Source organism: Phascolarctos cinereus, unplaced genomic scaffold, assembly GCF_003287225.1.
Source record: "Phascolarctos cinereus isolate Bilbo 61053 unplaced genomic scaffold, phaCin_HiC Scaffold_4;HRSCAF=312, whole genome shotgun sequence".
Lineage (NCBI taxonomy): Eukaryota > Metazoa > Chordata > Mammalia > Diprotodontia > Phascolarctidae > Phascolarctos > Phascolarctos cinereus.
This window is the reverse complement of record NW_027555847.1, coordinates 586,387,853-586,405,639: the sequence shown is the minus strand read 5'-3', so window position 1 is coordinate 586,405,639 and position 17,787 is coordinate 586,387,853. Positions and strand designations below refer to the sequence as shown.

General features: G+C 37.4%; 1 protein-coding gene across 2 annotated transcripts in view; it reads left to right on the top strand.

The window, feature by feature from the left end:
- Window positions 1-17,787, top strand: part of VIRMA (vir like m6A methyltransferase associated) — an 81,393-nt gene that overhangs the window by 7,723 nt on the left and 55,883 nt on the right. The window contains exon 2 of one of the 2 annotated variants that reach the window (XM_078153664.1): window positions 15,845-16,086. The exons of the other annotated variant lie outside the window; for it this stretch is intronic. Within the exon in view, the coding sequence (XP_078009790.1) occupies window positions 16,084-16,086 (3 nt within the window). The 5' untranslated portion in view covers window positions 15,845-16,083. The remainder of the gene's footprint in view (window positions 1-15,844; window positions 16,087-17,787) is intronic. 2 annotated transcript variants of the gene reach the window in all.

Sequence of the window (17,787 nt, the reverse complement as noted above, 5' to 3'; positions counted from 1 at the left end):
AAACTCAAAAATTTAAAAACAAATGTTAAAAATTGTTTTTTGTGTAATTGGGAAAAATAAAATACTAAATAAGTAAGAGTCTTTTTTTCTACATGAAGCCTTTTTTTGATTCTGGTGCCTCTCTCCCTCCTGACCTCACCACATTGAGAAGGAAAGCAATTCAATATAGGTTATACATATGTGGTCGTGCAAAATATTTTCATACTAGCCATGCTGTGAAAGAAAACACAGACCAAGAAAAATAAAGTTAAAAAAGTACACTTCAATCTGTATTCAGACATCATCAATTCTTTCTCTGCGGATGGATAGCATTTTTCATCATAAGTCCTCCAAAATTGTCTTCTATCATTGTTTGCTGAGAATAGCTAAGTCATTCACAGCTGATCATCTTACAATACTGCTGTTATTTTGGACACAGTATATTTCACTTTGCATCACCTCATGTATGTCTTTCCAGAGTTTTCTGAGAGCATTCTGCTCATCATTTCTTATAGCACAATAGCCATTCTCCAATTGATGGGCATCTCCTCAATTTCCAATTCTTTGTCCCAGAAAAGAGATGCTATAAATACTTTTGTATATATAGGTTCTTTTCCTTTGTGTTTTTTATCTCTTTACATGTACTTGGAAAAAATTAAATGCTATTAAGTTGGGGGGTAAAAAGAGACATACTTGAAACAGAGAGACACACACCCTAGCTGGAGTAACGGTAGCAACCATGATATCAGACAAAGCAAAAAATAAAAACAGACCTAATTAAAAGAGATAATCAAGGAAACTACAATTTTGCTAAAAGGCAACCATAGAAAATGAATGTCACAATTTTTTAGAACAAGTTTCTCTGATAAAGGCCTCATTTTTTATCTCGTTGGGGATACAAACCTAGCAGTGGTATTGTTAGGTCAAAGGATAGGCATGGTTATATAGCCCTTTAGGCATAGTTCTAAATTACTCTACAGAGTGGTTGAATCAGTTCACAACTCCACCAAGAGTACATTAATGTCTCATTTTCCCCACATCCCCTCCAACGTTTGTCATTTTCCTTTTCTGTCCTATTAGCCAATCTAATCGGTATAAAGTAATTCCTCAGGATTGTTTTAACTTGCATTTCTCCAATCAACAGTGAGTCACAGCATTTTTCCATAGGGCTACAGATAGCTTTGATTACTTCATCTGAAAGCTGTTCATGTCTTTTGATCATTTTCCATCATGAGTCTTTTGAAATTGACTTAGATCATTGCATTGCTGAGAAGAGCTAAGTCTATCAAAGTTGGTCATCACATAGTGTTGCCATTATTGTGACAGACAATGGTTCTCACTTCACTCAGCATCATTTCATGTCTTTCCAAGTTTTTCTGAAATCTGCTTGCTCAGCGTTTCTTTTGGAACAGTAGTATTCTATTACATTCATGTTCCACAACTTGTTCAGCCATTGCCCAATTAATGGTCATCCCCTTAATTTGCAATTTGTTGCCACCACAGGAAGAGCTGCTATAAATATTTTTGTATATGTAGATCTTTTGTCAACTTTTCCTCTATACCTCTTATCGCTTTAGCTCTTCCAGAGATTCTTACTGAACTTGAGCCCAATTAGCATTTTTGTTAGAGGATTTGCTTGTAGCTGTTTTCACATTGTTCTTTCCTTCTGAGTTTGAGATTTGGTCATCCCTGCTCCTGTAGTGGCTTTTTATGGTCAGTGCAGTAGCTTACATTCTGATGGGAAAGACAACATAAATAAATCAGTATAGATGAGATGTCTGTGGAGTAAATTGAAAATTTAGAACCTGGGAGGCCTGGGAAAGGCTCTTTGGAGGAGATAGTACTTGAGCAGAGTCTTAAATGAACCTGTATGTTTAAAAAATCCCAAACTTTTTAGTTTTATGCTTATTCCCTGATTCTTAGAGTTTGTTAGATTTTATTTTTGAAGTAGAACGAGCATCTTAATGCAGTTTTTCCATAGGACTGCCATCATAGTTCAAGCATTTACCTAGATTATTTCAGTAGCCTCTTAATTGGTTTTCCTGCCTCAAGTTACCTTTCTTCTCCAATACATCATCTACAAAGTTGCCAAAGTGGTATCCCTAAAGCATGTCTGACTAGGTTCCTCTAGGGTGTTAATGCACACCTTCTCTGCCTTTGTATAAGCTGTTTCCCATACTTAGAATGCACCCCCTCCTCCCTTATCCCTTTTAGAATTCCTGGTCTCCTTTAAAGCTCAGACACACTGAGCCGTTCTCTAAATCAAGGATTTGTAAGAGACTCTTTCTCAGAGTAATGTTTTTAATTGCATGAAACAAAATCCATAGGATTGCAAAGGAAACTAAATATATTAAAATGCGGTTGCCAGAATATTAATAAAAAAAAAAGCTCATGGGAATCTAAGTTAAGAATCTTTGTTCTGGGAGCCAAAATGATGGAGTAAAGGCAGGGATGGACTTGCCTGAGCTCTCCCCCAAACTCTTCCAAATACCTTTAAATAATGACTAAAATTCTAGAGCAGCAGAACCCACGGAAAAAAGTGAAACAATTTTCCAGTCTAAGAAAACTTGGGAGGTTGGCAGAAAAGGTCAGTTGCACCAGGGTGAGAGAGGAGTACAGTCCAGCATAGGCCATGCCAGCACAGACCAGGCCCCAGCATACCAGGAGCAGACGTCGGGGCAACTGAATCAGCAGTGGTAGCAGCTTCGTCTGGAACTGTCAGCCCACATATGGTAAAGGGATTGAACAACTAGTCAGAAGGAGATTACAGGGGTCTCTTTGCTGGCACTGAGGCAGGACTCTGTTGCTTTGCCCATAATCAGACCCAGGTCACAGACTTGGGTGGCAGTCCTAGGTCAAAGAGGAATACTAGCATGCCGAAGCTTGTGGCCACAGTAGAGTGGAGACCCTTCTCACAGTTCTAGGACAGAAAAGAGTGCTTCTGGTCACTTACAGACCAGAGCACAGGCCAGCAAAGTAGTAAACACACTTCTTCTTAGATCATACAACCTTGGAAAAACAGGTCCCTAGCAGTGTTTCTGAAAACAGCTGCATAAAACCCCTGAAGCTTGGGATTATGCGCCCTCTACCCTGGTAGCAGAGCCCTACTTTAACAAAGGGTTAGAAGTCAAATAATAGGCTGTGAAAATGAGCAAATAATGGAAAAAAATCCTGACCATAGAAAGTTACTGTGGTGACAAAGAAGATCAAAACACATTCAGAAGATAAAGTCAAAGCTCCTACATCCAAAGCCTCCAAGAAAAATATGAATTGGTCTCAGGCCTTGGAAGAGCTCAAAGGATTTTAAAAATCAAGTAAGAGAGGTAGAGGGAAAATTGGGAAGAGAAATGAGAGTGATACAAGAAAATCATGAAAAATGAATCAGCAGTTTGGTAAAGGAGACACAAAAAATTGCTAAAGAAAATAACATCTTAAAAAACAGACTAAGCCACATGGTAAAAGTGGTACAAAAAGCCAGTGAAAAGAACATCTTAAAAAGCATAATTTGCCAAATGGAAAAAGAGGTATATAAATTCATTGAAGGAAAAAAAACTCCTTAAAAAGTAGAATTGGCCAAATTCCTTAAAAATTAGAATGGGGCAAATGGAAGCTAATGACTAGATGAGAAATCAAGAAACGATAAAATGAAACCAAAGGAATAATTAAAAAAGAAGACAAAGTGAAATGTGTTATTGGAAAAAATAACTGACCTGGAAAATAGATCCAGGAGAAATATTTAAAAATTGTTGGACTACCTGAAAGCCATGATCAAAAAGAGTCCAGACATCATCTTTCGAGATATTATCAAGGAAGAGTGCCCTGATGTTCTAGAACCAGAAGGTAAAATGGAAATTGAAAGAATTCACCAATCACCTCCTGAAAGAGATTCCAAAAGGAAATCTCCCAGGAGTATTATAGCCAAATTCCAGAGTTCCCAGGTCAAGGAGAAAATATTGCAGGCAGCAAAAACAAACAAAGAAACAAAACAAACAAAAAAAATATAAGTATTGTGGAGCTACAGTCAGGATAACACAAGATTTAGCAGCTTCTACATCAAAGGATTGGAGGGCTTGGAATATGATATTCTAGAGGACAGAGGAGCTCGGATTAACAAGAATCACCTACCCAGTGAAACGAGTGTAATTCTTCAGGGGAAAAATGGATGTTCAGTGAATTAGTGGACTTTCAAACATTTTTAAAAAAAATATTTTTTTCCCTTTTAAAAAGTAGTATTTTATTTTTTCCCCCAATTACATGTCAAGACAATATTTAGTATTCATTTTTATAAGATTTTGAGTTCCAGATTTTTCTCCCTCCCTCCTCTCTTCTAAAAATGGCAGGTTTTAAAATGGCATATTTCAGTAAGTCTTGATGAAAATACAGAGCTGAGCAGAAAATTTGACTTTCAAATACAAGACTCAAAAGAAGCATATAAAGGTAAACAGGAAAGGGAAATCATAAGGAATTTAATAAGGTTGAACTGTTTATATTCTTACATGAGAAGATGATACTTGTAACTTGTGAGAACTTTCTCATTATCAGGGCAGTTAGGAGTATATATAGACAGAGGGCACAGGTGTGAGTTGAATGTGAAGGGATGATATGTAAAAAATAAAATTAAGGAGTGAGAGAGAGGAGTGTACTGGGAGAAAGGGAAAGGGAGAAGTAGAATGAGGTAAATTCTCTCACATAAAAGAAGCAAGAAAAAGCTTTTACAGTGGACAGAAGAGGAGGGGAAGTGAGAGGAAGTGAGTGAACCTTACTCTCATCAGAATTGGCTCAAAGAAGGAATAACATACACGTGATAGAAATCTGTTTTAAGCTATAGAAAAGTGTGGGGGAGTGATAGAAGGGAGGGCAGATTGGGGGAGGGGTGGTCAGAAGCAAGACACTTTATTAGTTTATTTTGATTTATCAACCATCACTTCTATGAGCTTTTGAATTTAAAATTTTTCTCTCCCTCCCTCCCCACCTTCCTCCCCAAGACAGTATGCTATCTGATATAGGCTATACATATACATTCTTATTAAACATATTTTCACATTAGTGATGTTGTAAGTAAGAATTAGAACCAATAGGAGGAACCACCAGAAAGAGGAAACAAAACACAACAAAAGAAAAAAAAATAGCAAATAGTATGCTTCAGTCTACATTCGAACTCCATAGTTATTTCTTTGGATTTGGATAGCATTTTCCCTCATGAGGCCTTTGGAGATGTCTTAGATCCTTGTGTTGCTGAGAAGGGTTAAGTCTGTCAGTATTAGTTATCGCACAACATGGCTGTTACTGTGTACAGTGTTTTCCTGGTTCTGCTCACTTCACTCAGTATCAGATCATACAAGTCTTTCCAGGTTTTTCTGAAGTCTGCCTGTTCATCATTTCTTGTAGCACAGTAGTATTCCATTACATTCATATACCACAACTTGTTTGGCCATTCCTCAATTGATGAGGAATTTCCTCTTAATTTCCAATTCTTTGCCACCACAGAAAGAGCTGTTATAAATATTTTTGTACATGTGGTCCTTTTCCCATTTGTGTGATAACTTTGGGATACAGCCCTAGAAGTGATATTGCTGAGTCAAAGGGTATGCACATTTTTATAACCCTTTGGGCAGTAGTTCCAAATTACTCTCCACAGTGGTTGAATCATTTCACAGCTCCATCAACAGTGCATTAGTGTTCCAATTTTCCCACACCTTCTCCAACATTTATCATTTTCCTGTTTTGTCATGTTGGCCAATCTGATAGGTGTGATGTGGTACCAGAATTGTTTTGATTTGTACTTCTCTAATCAGTAGGGATTTAGAGCATTTTTTTTTTATGATTATAGGTGGCTTTAATTTCTTTATCTGAGAGAGAACTGCTGTTCATATCCTTTGACCATTTATCACTTGGGGAGAAGCAAAACACTTTTGAGGAGAGACAGGGTGAAAGGAAAGAATAGAATAAATAGGGTGGGGGATAGGATGGAGGAAAATACAGTTAGCAGTAGTAACTGTGATAAAATTTTTTTGAAGCAGGTTTCTCTGATACAGGCCTCATTTATCAAACATAGAGAACTAAGTCAAATTTATGAAAAAAAGAGCCATTCTCCAATTGACAAATGATCAAAAGACACGAACAGTTTTCAGATGAAGTAATCAAAGCTATCTGTAGCCCTATGGAAAAATGCTGTGACTCACTGTTGATTGGAGAAATGCAAGTTAAAACAATCCTGAGGAATTACCTTATACCGATTAGATTGGCTAATAGGACAGAAAAGGAAAATGACAAACGTTGGAGGGGATGTGGGGAAAATGAGACATTAATGTACTCTTGGTGGAGTTGTGAACTGATTCAACCACTCTGTAAAGCAATTTAGAACTATGCCTAAAGGGCTATATAACCATGCCTATCCTTTGACCTAACAATACCACTGCTAGGTTTGTATCCCCAACGAGATAAAAAATGAGGCCTTTATCAGAGAAACTTGTTCTAAAAAAATTGTGACATTCATTTTCTATGGTTGCCTTTTAGCAAAATTGTAGTTTCCTTGATTATCTCTTTTAATTAGGTCTGTTTTTATTTTTTGCTTTGTCTGATATCATGGTTGCTACCGTTACTCCAGCTAGGGTGTGTGTCTCTCTGTTTCAAGTATGTCTCTTTTTACCCCCAACTTAATAGCATTTAATTTTTTCCAAGTACATGTAAAGAGATAAAAAACACAAAGGAAAAGAACCTATATATACAAAAGTATTTATAGCATCTCTTTTCTGGGACAAAGAATTGGAAATTGAGGAGATGCCCATCAATTGGAGAATGGCTGAGCAAACTGTGGTATATGATTGTGATAGAACATTATTGTGCTATAAGAAATGATGAGCAGAATGCTCTCAGAAAACTCTGGAAAGACATACATGAGGTGATGCAAAGTGAAATATACTGTGTCCAAAATAACAGCAGTATTGTAAGATGATGACTTAGCTATTCTCAGCAAACAATGATCGAAGACAATTTTGGAGGACTTATGATGAAAAATGCTATCCATCCGCAGAGAAAGAATTGATGATGTCTGAATACAGATTGAAGCGTACTTTTTTGACTTTATTTTTCTTGGTCTGTGTTTTCTTTCACAGCATGGCTAGTATAAAAATATTTTGCACGATCACATATGTATAACCTATATTGAATTGCTTTCCTTCTCAATGTGGTGGGGTGAGGAGGGAGGAAGAGAGGTAATTTGGAACTCAAAAATTTAAAAACGAATGTTAAAAATTGTTTCTACGTGTAATTGGGGAAAAATAAGATACTAAATAAATAAGAGTCTTTTTTTCTACGTGAAGGCTTTTTTTGGTTCTGGTACCTATCCCCTCCCCACACCACCTCCCAAGTACTCTCCTTGAGCCTAATGCACGTTAGAAACTTAAGTGCTTTTTGATTGATTATTCAGTTTTTGTCTTTGCCAGTGTATCATAGTAGGCTCTTAAGAAATTCTTGATTGACTACTTCAAGGAAACAAGAAAGCAGAAACCCCCAAATAAAACGGATATGCTTTAGTCTAATGGGGAAGAGGAGAAGACATATAACTACCAGTAGTACAAGGGAGCCTTTTAAGTGATAAGAAGGGAAAGGTCCAGACCAAAATGAAAGAAGGGATGGACTTGAGAAGAGGATAGGGATGGGGGAGAGAAAGTGGAGTCAATTCAGGGGACAGTGTGAACAGAGCCATGGAAACAGAAGGCAAGATGAGAATGGGGGTGAGGGAGGGGTGTGTGTGTGTGTGTGTGTGTGTGTGTGTGTGTGTGTGTGCGCGCGCATGTGTTTGTATGTATATATGTATGTATGTATGTAGACTTGTCCGTTTATCTGGAAAAATTACTTTAATGGGAGAGTAGTATTAGATAAGGTTGGTAGCTGGAGATGCAGTGGGTAGATCTCTGGGCCTGGATTCAGGAAGACCTGAGTTACAATTTGGCTTCAGACACTTAATAGCTGTGTGACCTTGGGTAAGTCACTTAACTGTGTTTGCCTCAGTTTCCCTTCAGCTGTAAAATGGGGATGGTAATAACACCTATCTTATAAGGTTTACCATAAGGTTCAAATAAGATCATATTTGTGAAGAACTTAGCACAATGCATGGCACTACGTAAATGTTTATTGCCTTCACTTCTCCCCTGATAATATAGATTGGAGCCAGGTTATAGAGAATCTTTATATGTGGGATTAGAAATCTATATTTTATTTGGTAGGCAGTGGGGAGCCACTGAATTTTTTTGAGCAGATGATCACAGGATTTAGAAGTGAAGGGAACTAAATAGAGATATGCTAATTAAATGGCTCTGAGGTTTTGTTTCATACCCATTAGATTGGCAAAGATGACAAAAAAGGAAATACCAATGTTGGAAGGCCTACTGATAAGACATGCTAATGTTTTCTTGGTGGAACTGTGAATTGGTATGCTGTTGTACAAAACAATTTGAAAGTATACCCTCCAAATTATTAAACTATGTGTATTCTGCCTATAGCCAAATGAAATTGAAGAGTAAAAGAATTTATGTACAAAAGTATTTATAGCAGCTTTTTGTTGTAGCAGAGAATTAGAAGCTAAGAGGGTACCTGTCATTGTGTAATGACCAAGCAAATTATATGACTATGAGTGGATGTTATTACACCATAAGAAATGATAGGGATGTTTTCAGGGCAACCTTGGAACATTTGTATGAACTGATGCAGAGTGAGTAGAACCAGGAGAACAGTTTACCAAGTGACAACATTGTGAAAACTGAACTAACTACAACACTAGAAGAGGATGGATTATAGAGCACGTTACCCCATATCCTGATAAAGAAGGGATGGGCTCGAGATGTAGAATGAGACATACATTTTTGGACTTGGCCAGTTTGTTTTGTTTGACTGTACATATTTGTTGGGCATCGGTGGTCTTTACTGGTACTTCATAGGGGCTGAGTTTTCAGAGGATGAATTTAAGAGATATTGTGGCAGTAGAATCAGTGAGGCTTGGCAAATGACTAGCTATGTGGGGTAGTGAGGCAGAGTGAAGAGTAGAGGATGATTTTAAAGATGCTATCTTGTGGTTCTCTATACTTATATCCTTAGTGATCTCTTTTGTTCTCATGACTTTGAATACTATTTCTACACTAAAAAACTTTTCTCGGGGCAGCTAGGTGGCACAGTAGATAGAGCACCAGCCCTGAAGTCAGGAGGACCTGAGTTCAAATGTGGCCTCAGACCAAACATTTGATACTAGCTGTGTGACCCTGGACAAGTCACTTAACACTAATTGCCTTAAAAAAAAAGTTTTTCTCTCCTGCCTCAGCTTCTCATCAGAGCTTTGATTCTGCATCTCAGAATTCCTATAGAATATCTCCACCTGTATCTTTTTCAAACCCAACATGTCCCAGACCAAGTTATTTTATCTTTGCCCTGAATCTTCCACACTATTTTTTCTAGTGCCACTACTTCACATCCCATCTCACAAGTTTAAACCTGAGAGTTAGCTTTAACTTTTCCCTTTTTCTCAGTTCCCATATCTAATAGGTTACCATGTACTGTTAGTTCTAGGGAAGAGAAGGGAAAGGAACAAGCATTTATTAAGCTCCCGCTGTGTGCCAGGCTAGGGCAGCTAGGTGAGGCATGGATGGAGTGCTACGCCTTGAGTTAGGAAGACTCCTTTTCCTAAATTCAGTTCTGACCATAGACACGTCCTAGCTGTGTGACCCTGGGCAAGTCACTTAACTTTGCCACAGTTTCCTCATCTGTAAAATGACCTGGAGATGGAAATGGCAAACCACTCAAGTATCTTTGCTAAGAAAACCCCAAAAGGGGTCATGAAGAGTTGGACGTGACTGAAAAACAACTGAACAACAACAAATTTGTTACAAGAGTTTTGTTTTTCTTTTCTCAGTTGAGTGGGAGGGAGACAAAAATATAAGCTTAATTGAAAAAAAGGCTTAAAAAGTAAAAATAAAAGATTAAAAAAGAAAAAGAAATAACAGGGGACCTTAGAGATCATCTAGTTCACCCTTTTCTTATAAAGAAGAAAATTAGTGCCCTAAAAGTTTTCATGGCTTGTTGAAGGTCATGTAAACACTGAACATGCTAAGTCAAATGTTGTGATTCTTTCCCCTCTGGTTAGAGGGGTGAATTGCAACAATATAAAGGTTAGATTGTTGAGTGGATAAAATGTGGGTAGAAAGGCAAATTAAGAGGCTTTCATAATAGTCTAGATCTTAGGTTCCCAAAGAGTGTGATACTGGCCCTGGGGGGTTCCTGGAGTGATGGGGGAGGGCAGTAGTAGCCTTGGGTGCAATTAGAGGGTTTTCAATAAAATAAGGGGGCGGTGGAAGCATAAGGAAAGAAGAGAAGATAAGGAAAATTTTGAAAAGCTGTTGGTACATATTTCATCTGTTGTGTAACATAGTTTAAGTCATAGTGATTACATTATCTTCCAAAATAAACACACAAAATGCAAGTTATAACCCATCAGTCGTCAAGTCCACTGACAGGTCTTAACAAGCAGTGTTGGCAGGTGAGCCTGTCATGCCTTGGGGAAGTCCGGCATGCATTGGTAGGAATATGTGCATATAATGACTTGTTTACAATATATTACATGGTGCAGTATTGCATCATCAAAATTTCAATGCAGGAACCCCCCCACAAATTTGTAATAAATTATTAAGTTTAATGTGCATCATTTAAAAATATTTTATATATTTTTGAAATGACACACAAAAAAACCGTTGAAGGGTTAAAGAAAGTAGATTTCCAGAGGGGCACTGAGTAAATTTTTTTTAAAAAGGAGCAGTAGGCCAAGTAAGTTTGGGAACCTCTGGTCTAGACAAAGAAAACTAAAGGCTGAAGAACTCTACTTGTAGTTCAGCTCCTAAGTGTTTGTTACATAGTAGGTCCCTAGAAAGTGCTGTTTAATCAATTGATTGGTAACAGGGAGAAGGGAATGTATGCCAGACATTATTGCAATAAAATTCCCAAGATTTGGATTTGTGGTGGAGGGAAAGGGAAAAGTCAAAGATAACTGCAAGATTATCAGCCTGGGTGGCTTGGAATTTGGTGGTACCACCAATCTAAAGAAATTGGGGAAAGGACAGCTTTTGCTCAGGGATGGTTATCATCATTTAATCAGTTTAGGTTCTAGACATGTTTGAAGTGCCAATGGAAGTGCCACATATCTAGCAGATATTTGGAAATGTACACATTATCTTTTTTTTAAATTCATTTTTTAAACATTTAATAATATTTTATTTTTTCTAATTACATGTAAAAATAGTTTTCGACATTCATTTTTGTAAGATTTTGAGTTCCAAATTTTTCTTTCTCCAACCTCCCTCCACCCTCCCCAAGACAGCAAGCATTCTGATATAGGTTATACGTGTATAGTCATGTTAAACATATTTCTACTTTAGTCATGTTGTGAAAAAATAATTGGAATAAAAGGGAAAAACCACAAGAAAGAAAAATAAAAAACAAAAAAGTGGAAACATCTCATTATCTCTTCTGACATAATGTAAACTCTGTGAGGCAGAACGTGTGTTCTGTCTGTCTGCCAGTCCGTCCCTGTGTCTGTATACCCAACACCTGGCACAGGTTGGTACATAGTAGGCTTTTAATATATATTTGTTGATTAATTGAGATAATAGAGTTAGAACTCTTTGGAGAAGTTGGGCTGGAGATCTGCTTAGAGGGGATAAATGAAGCTGCGGTAGTGGATGAGGCCACTGAGACAGTGCTTAGATAGTGGAGGAGCATGGATGGAACCTTGTGGGGTCTTCCATAGCTAAGGGTAGGAGGAGGATGAGGAGCTGTCAAAGAAGGCTGAGAAAGAAGTGCAACAGTGTAGCAGAACAACTCAAGTGTAAACTGCTTTAGAAGCCAAGAGAAGAGAGGCTATCCAAGAACTGGTCAGCAGCCTCAGATGTTACAGAGGGATCAAAGAGGATACGAATTGGGGGATGAAAAGACCAAAGGTTTTTGTGGTCAGAAGCTTATTAGTGACCTTGGAAAGGATTGTTTTAGAAGAACTGCAGATATGAAAGCCAAATTGCAAAGAGTTGAATACTGTATTGGGTGGGTAGCGAAGACTGCACTTTCTGGAAGTGAAAGGAAGGAGAGAGATGATCATAGAGTAAATACATAGGGTCAGGGAAAGGTTTTTATTTTTATTTTTTTTTTTGGAGAAAGAAGCTATTTTTAGCATTAATTTAAAAAAAATTTGAATTCTAAATTCTCTCCTTCCCTCCACTACCCTGACCATTGAGAAGGCAAGCAATATAATATCAGTTATACATGTGAAGTCATGTAAAACATTTCCATAATAGCCACACTGCAAAAAAAGAAAGAAAAAGAAAATGAAAAAAGTGTGCTTCAATCTGTATCCATAGTTCATCATTTCTCTCTCTGGAGGTAGATAGCATTTTTCATCATGGATCCTTTAGAATTGTCTTAGATCATTGTCTTGATCAGAGTAGCTAAGTCTTTCTTGCAGTTGATCACTGTTACAATATTGCTGTTGCTGTGTGCAGTGTAAGGAAAGATTTTTAAGCAACTTAGTTAAAGATGGGGAGACCTGAGAATATTTGTTGACAAAGTGCAATAAACTGGTAAAAAAAAAGAGAAATTAAAGATGAATTAAAGTGAGGCAAAATCATTCAGGACCTTGCTACCTATATACAGGGTTTATATGCCTGGAAGTACTCACACCATCTTAAGACATTTTCACCTATGACATCGTCCTGTGAGGTGGATCCTAAAGATAGCATTCTAGTGAAGCTCTAATTTATTAGTAATAGTTGTTTGAATAATTTTTTTCTTTTGGTATTCAGAAAATAAAATAGCCTTTAAAAAAACTTCTAAAATTTTCTTCCAGTCATTTCAATTGTCTATGTAGTGGAGCAAATATAAATTTCAGTTAATATGAGTAAGCAATATTGAATACAATACTGTGTGCAAAACACTGTGATAGACCCTGAAAGAGATAAGAAGATAAGTAAGATTTGAGCTTTTCTTCCTTTTCAGTTTGAAGATCTTTTGACTGTGATTAGCAACAGTGCAGGCAGATACAGTGTTAGCCCTTGCGGGTTATACTCCAGTCCTGGCCGAGAACCTATATTCTAAGTTGTGGTCAGAGAGCAGTTAAGAGAGGCAAAGTATCCATACTGAAGGAGACTATAGTCCCCATATATTCTTCCCTATCAGGCCACATGTGGAGAGTATGTTCACTTCTGGATGCCATGTTTTATTTTATTTTTTAAAACTAATTAATTTTTAGTTTTCAGCAATCACTTTGATAAGCTTTTGAGTTTTAAATTTTCTCCCCCTTTTTTCCTGCCTCACTCCCCAAGACGGCATGCAATCTGATATAGGCTCTACATATACATTCCTATTAAACGTATTTTCGTGTTAGTAATGTTGTAAGGAAGAATTAAAACCAATGGGAGGAACCACAAGAAAGAAGAAACAAAACAAAACAGAAGGAAAAAAAAGCAAATAGTGTGCTTTGATTTGCATTCAAACTCCATCCATTGTTCTTTCTCTGGATGTAGATAGTATTTTCCTTCATGAAACTTTTGGAGATGTCTTAGATCCTTGCATTTGGATGCCATATTTTAGAAAGGATGTTGAAAAGTTGGAGGAAAACCAGGAGGTTAAAAGTCTCCAAGATCAAACTATACAATGACACATTAAAGATCCTGGGATATTTAAGGGAGAGTACATAAAACTTGTTTGGGGATAGGTCCATGGTAGCTGTCATGTGGTACAGTGGATAGAGTCCAGGGCCTAGAATCAGAAAGACCTGAGTTAAAATCTGTCCTCCGCTTAGAGATGATTGGTGGTTTTTTTCCCTTTTCTTCAACTTGCCCTCTTGTTCTAATGGTTATAATCAATTTTCATTTACGATTTCTTGAAATACAATGTCCAGACCTTTTTTTTTGGGGGGGGGTGTCATAGTTTTCAGGGAATCTGATTCTTAAATAATTCCTTCTTAACCTGTTTTCTAGGTCAGTTATTTTCGATATCAGATATCTTATATTTTCTTCTATTTTTTCAATCTTTTGATTTTGTTTAAACATTTCTTTGGCGTCTCTTGGAATCACTAGTTTTTGTTTGTTCTATTGTTCTGTTCTGGGGTTTTCTCATCAAATCACTGGAGTGATTTGACGTTTCCTTTTCCAGCTCATTTTAAAGATGAGGAAACTGAGGCAAACAGGGTTAAGTGATTTCCCTGGGTCACAGCTAGTAAATGTCTGAGGCAGGATTTGAACTTGTGAAGGTGAGTCTTCCTGATTTCAAGCACAGTACACTATCTAACTGAGCTTCCTAAATGCCCAGGTATTCATATAGTTCTTGTTAATCCATTTTTTCCTTTGAGTCTCTTTTTTCAGTTGTTATGGAGTAGTTCTTCCTTTCTCGGGAACTGTAGATCTGCAGTAATTTTTAATATTGATTAATATTTTCTTTAATTTTTTTGCCCCTCCACCTGGAATTGGGGCTTTATGTCAGGCTGCTGTTGGGTGAGATGGTCAGCCAAACTTTGTCTCACTTTGGGACTCTTGGGTTTCTTCACTGACCTCTACTTCCTTGGTCTCTGAGGTTCAGGACTGTCTTTGGCATCTAAGGACACAGGGCTAGGGATTTGGGAGGCCTTGGGTATGTGGTCTGTTCTAGTTTGAGTGTTTTTCATACTGACCTGGCTGCTGCTGTTCCTTAGGGCTTCCAAAGAACCTCTTCCTTGGGCTTTCTCACCTCCCTGGGTACTTGTGGGGAGAGGTTCTAAGGGGAGGGCCCTCTACTCTTGCTACCTTGGGATACAGACCCTTGCAGGCCACCAGTTCTATAATATATGATAGAAAATTCTGTTTATAGCTGCACAATTTAGTTTAGTTTTTTTGTTTTTAGGCGATTGGGGTTAAGTGACTTGCCCAGGGTCACACAGCTAGTAAGTGTCAAGTGTTTGATCTGAGGCTGGATTTGAACTCAGGTCCTTCTGACTTCAGGGCTGGTGCTCTATCCACTGTGCCACCTAGCTGCCCCCTGCTCAAGTTAGTTTGCAAGTAAATTTTGCATTTTAACTTTAAAAAGTGTCAACAGCTTTAATTTCTTGATTTTATTAGATTGTAAACTTCATGAGTACAGGGACTGTTTTTTTTTAAATCTTTCCCAGAGCCTGGTACATATTCTACTCATAGGAAGGGATCAATGTTTGTTAAATTTAAATTTATTTTTGAAAAACTTTTGAGGGGCAGCTAGGTGGCCCTGCAGTCAGGAGATCTGAGTTCAAATAAGGCCTCAGACACACAGTACTGCTTAGCTGTGTGACCTTGGGCAAGTCACTTAACCCCAATTGCCTTCACCAAAAACAAACAAACAAACAAAATGAAACAAACAAACAAGAACTTTTGACCTGAAGAATTTAAGTCATAGTGATTCTCTTTGTGATAGACACATACACACACATCACGATTTATTTTCATTTGCTTTTTTATTCTAATTAGACGCTGGGAGAACTTTTTAATATAACAGAAAATTGCTATAAGAAATCAAAAAGGAAGAAAAAAAACCTAAGCTAATAGTTTGAAATTTAAAGTTATCCCAATGCCTTCTGCTGCTTATAAGGCCATGTTTCCCAGTTCAATCTTTTGACCTTTCCTTTGTTTAGCAGTTTGATGTCCTCGTTTATAGTTAAAAATTTTGTAACCTCTTGGGAAAGAGTATCTCAAAAAAAGAGGGACATTTTATCTTTGTTCAAAATGGCATATTTTCTAGGGTTTTATTTCTTGACTATTGTGGAAACATAAAGGAGACTTCATTCTTTTTTTTTCCTCCCTGCCTTTCTCCTTAAAAAAAATTTTAGGACCTTACGAATTTTAAAAGTGGAAAATTCAGTGTAGGGCTATCACCTCCATTGAAGTCCTGATTTGATGCCTCATTCTGGATGTGGAAGTGAGGCTGGTGTGGAGCAGAGGTGGAGATGAAGAGGGAGAGCATTCCGATAAACATGGTGGACTACCAGAGAAAATCCCTAAAGCTGAAAGATGGACTATTTTGTTTGAGGAACAACAAGAAGGCCATTGTCACTGGATCAAAGAGTATATGGTGAGGGGAGTTAAAAGATATAAGAAGACTGAAAAAGCTGGGGGTGGTTTATGAAAGGCTTGAACACCTAAAAGTGAATTTTGTATTTGATCGTAGAAGTAGTAAAGAGACACTGGAGTTTATTGAGGGGGGGGAGGGAGTACAATGTGACAGTCTTCTGTATTTATATAACAGGATTCTTGGATTATATTACTTTTTCTAGGAGTTTGGCATTGAAGGAGAGGAGAGAATTATATGTACTTATTGTTTCCCCAGCTAGAATTTACTCATTTTGTTTTTGTATCCATGGCACCTATTAGATAATAGGTGATTGTTGAGTGATTAAAAAGGTAGCTTGAACAATATGAAGAGACAGTTTTCTGATTTTGTTTTTAGGATAAAGGAGACTGAGCATGTTTGTAGGCTGAGTAGAAGGAACCAGAAGAGAGGGAGAAATTTGGAATGTCAGGGAGATGGGAAGAGAGTGATAGATGTCTTGAGAGGATTAACGTAGACAATATTGAGCACACCAGTGCTCAAAGCTTTAGCAAAGAGGAGAGTCACCTCTTTCTTTGGGACAGTAGGAAGAGCAGAAAGGGGTGAGGGCCTTGGGGAAAGGGGGGTAGAGGAGGTTTATATGAATTGCTTTAGTTTTGTTTGTAAAGTGATAGCTGAGATTATTTACTGAAAGAGTGAAGACAGGGGTCCTTGAGAGCTTGAGAATAAAAGAAGTTTGGAGAACATGTTAGGGACCAAATATCTGGAGCGTTGAAGGCATAGACTTGCTGTTCTAGTTCAGGATTCCCCTGCTTGTTGCACTTTTGTACCTTCCTGCTGTATCTGATCCATACTCTTGTTAAGACCCTTTTGAAAGATTGAAAGTATTCTTGTGGTGCACTTTTTGTGTAGTATTGTATCCTGGTGTATTATAATTTGTGTGTTAGTAAATGTTGGTTAAATTGAATTGAATTTATTGATTTATTGAAGTCAACTCAGAAAAGTTGCTTTTTGCCTTTGGTAGACAACTCTCAACTGTCCCTGGAAGGGCTCTTTTCAGCTTTTTTCACCCTGGCCACTTGAATTACCTAATTAAGCTTAGTGCTGAGGAAAACAAGATCTTTGATTACTTTAGGAGCCAAAACAATTATGTCCTTACACCAGGGATCAATCCATTAAATTCCCTTTTTGCCTTGGGCAGTGATGAAAACTTGATGGTATATTTTGGTGCTTTTATGGTCATCTTTTGCATCTGCTTGACAGGCATTGCATTAAAGGAAGAAGTTTTTTGAAAAGTCTTTAAAAATAATTTTCCCTTTCATTAATTATTACTTTTAATGTTTTAAAAATTAGGGATACCTACAAAGAAAATAGATCCCTATTAAGGTCTCTTTTGGACTTTGCTTCATTTGTTATTCTCTCTCCTTTTCCCTTCCCTTAGAATTTATATCTAAGCGTTTATTAAGTGCTCCTAACATGCCAACACTGTGGAATACAAAGGAAGGCAAAAATCAGCCCTTACCTTCCAGGAGTTTATTTATAGCCTCTCCCCTCTAGGCATTCCCCAGTAATGTGGGAGACATTATATAACTAAATTGGTGTATGCAAAGTGGATAATAATAGCTAACAATTACATATATTGAAAGGCAACGTGGTATAGTGTAAAGAGATCTCACTTTGAAATCAGATCTTCAAAATCAGTCCTCTCACATACATACTTTCTTG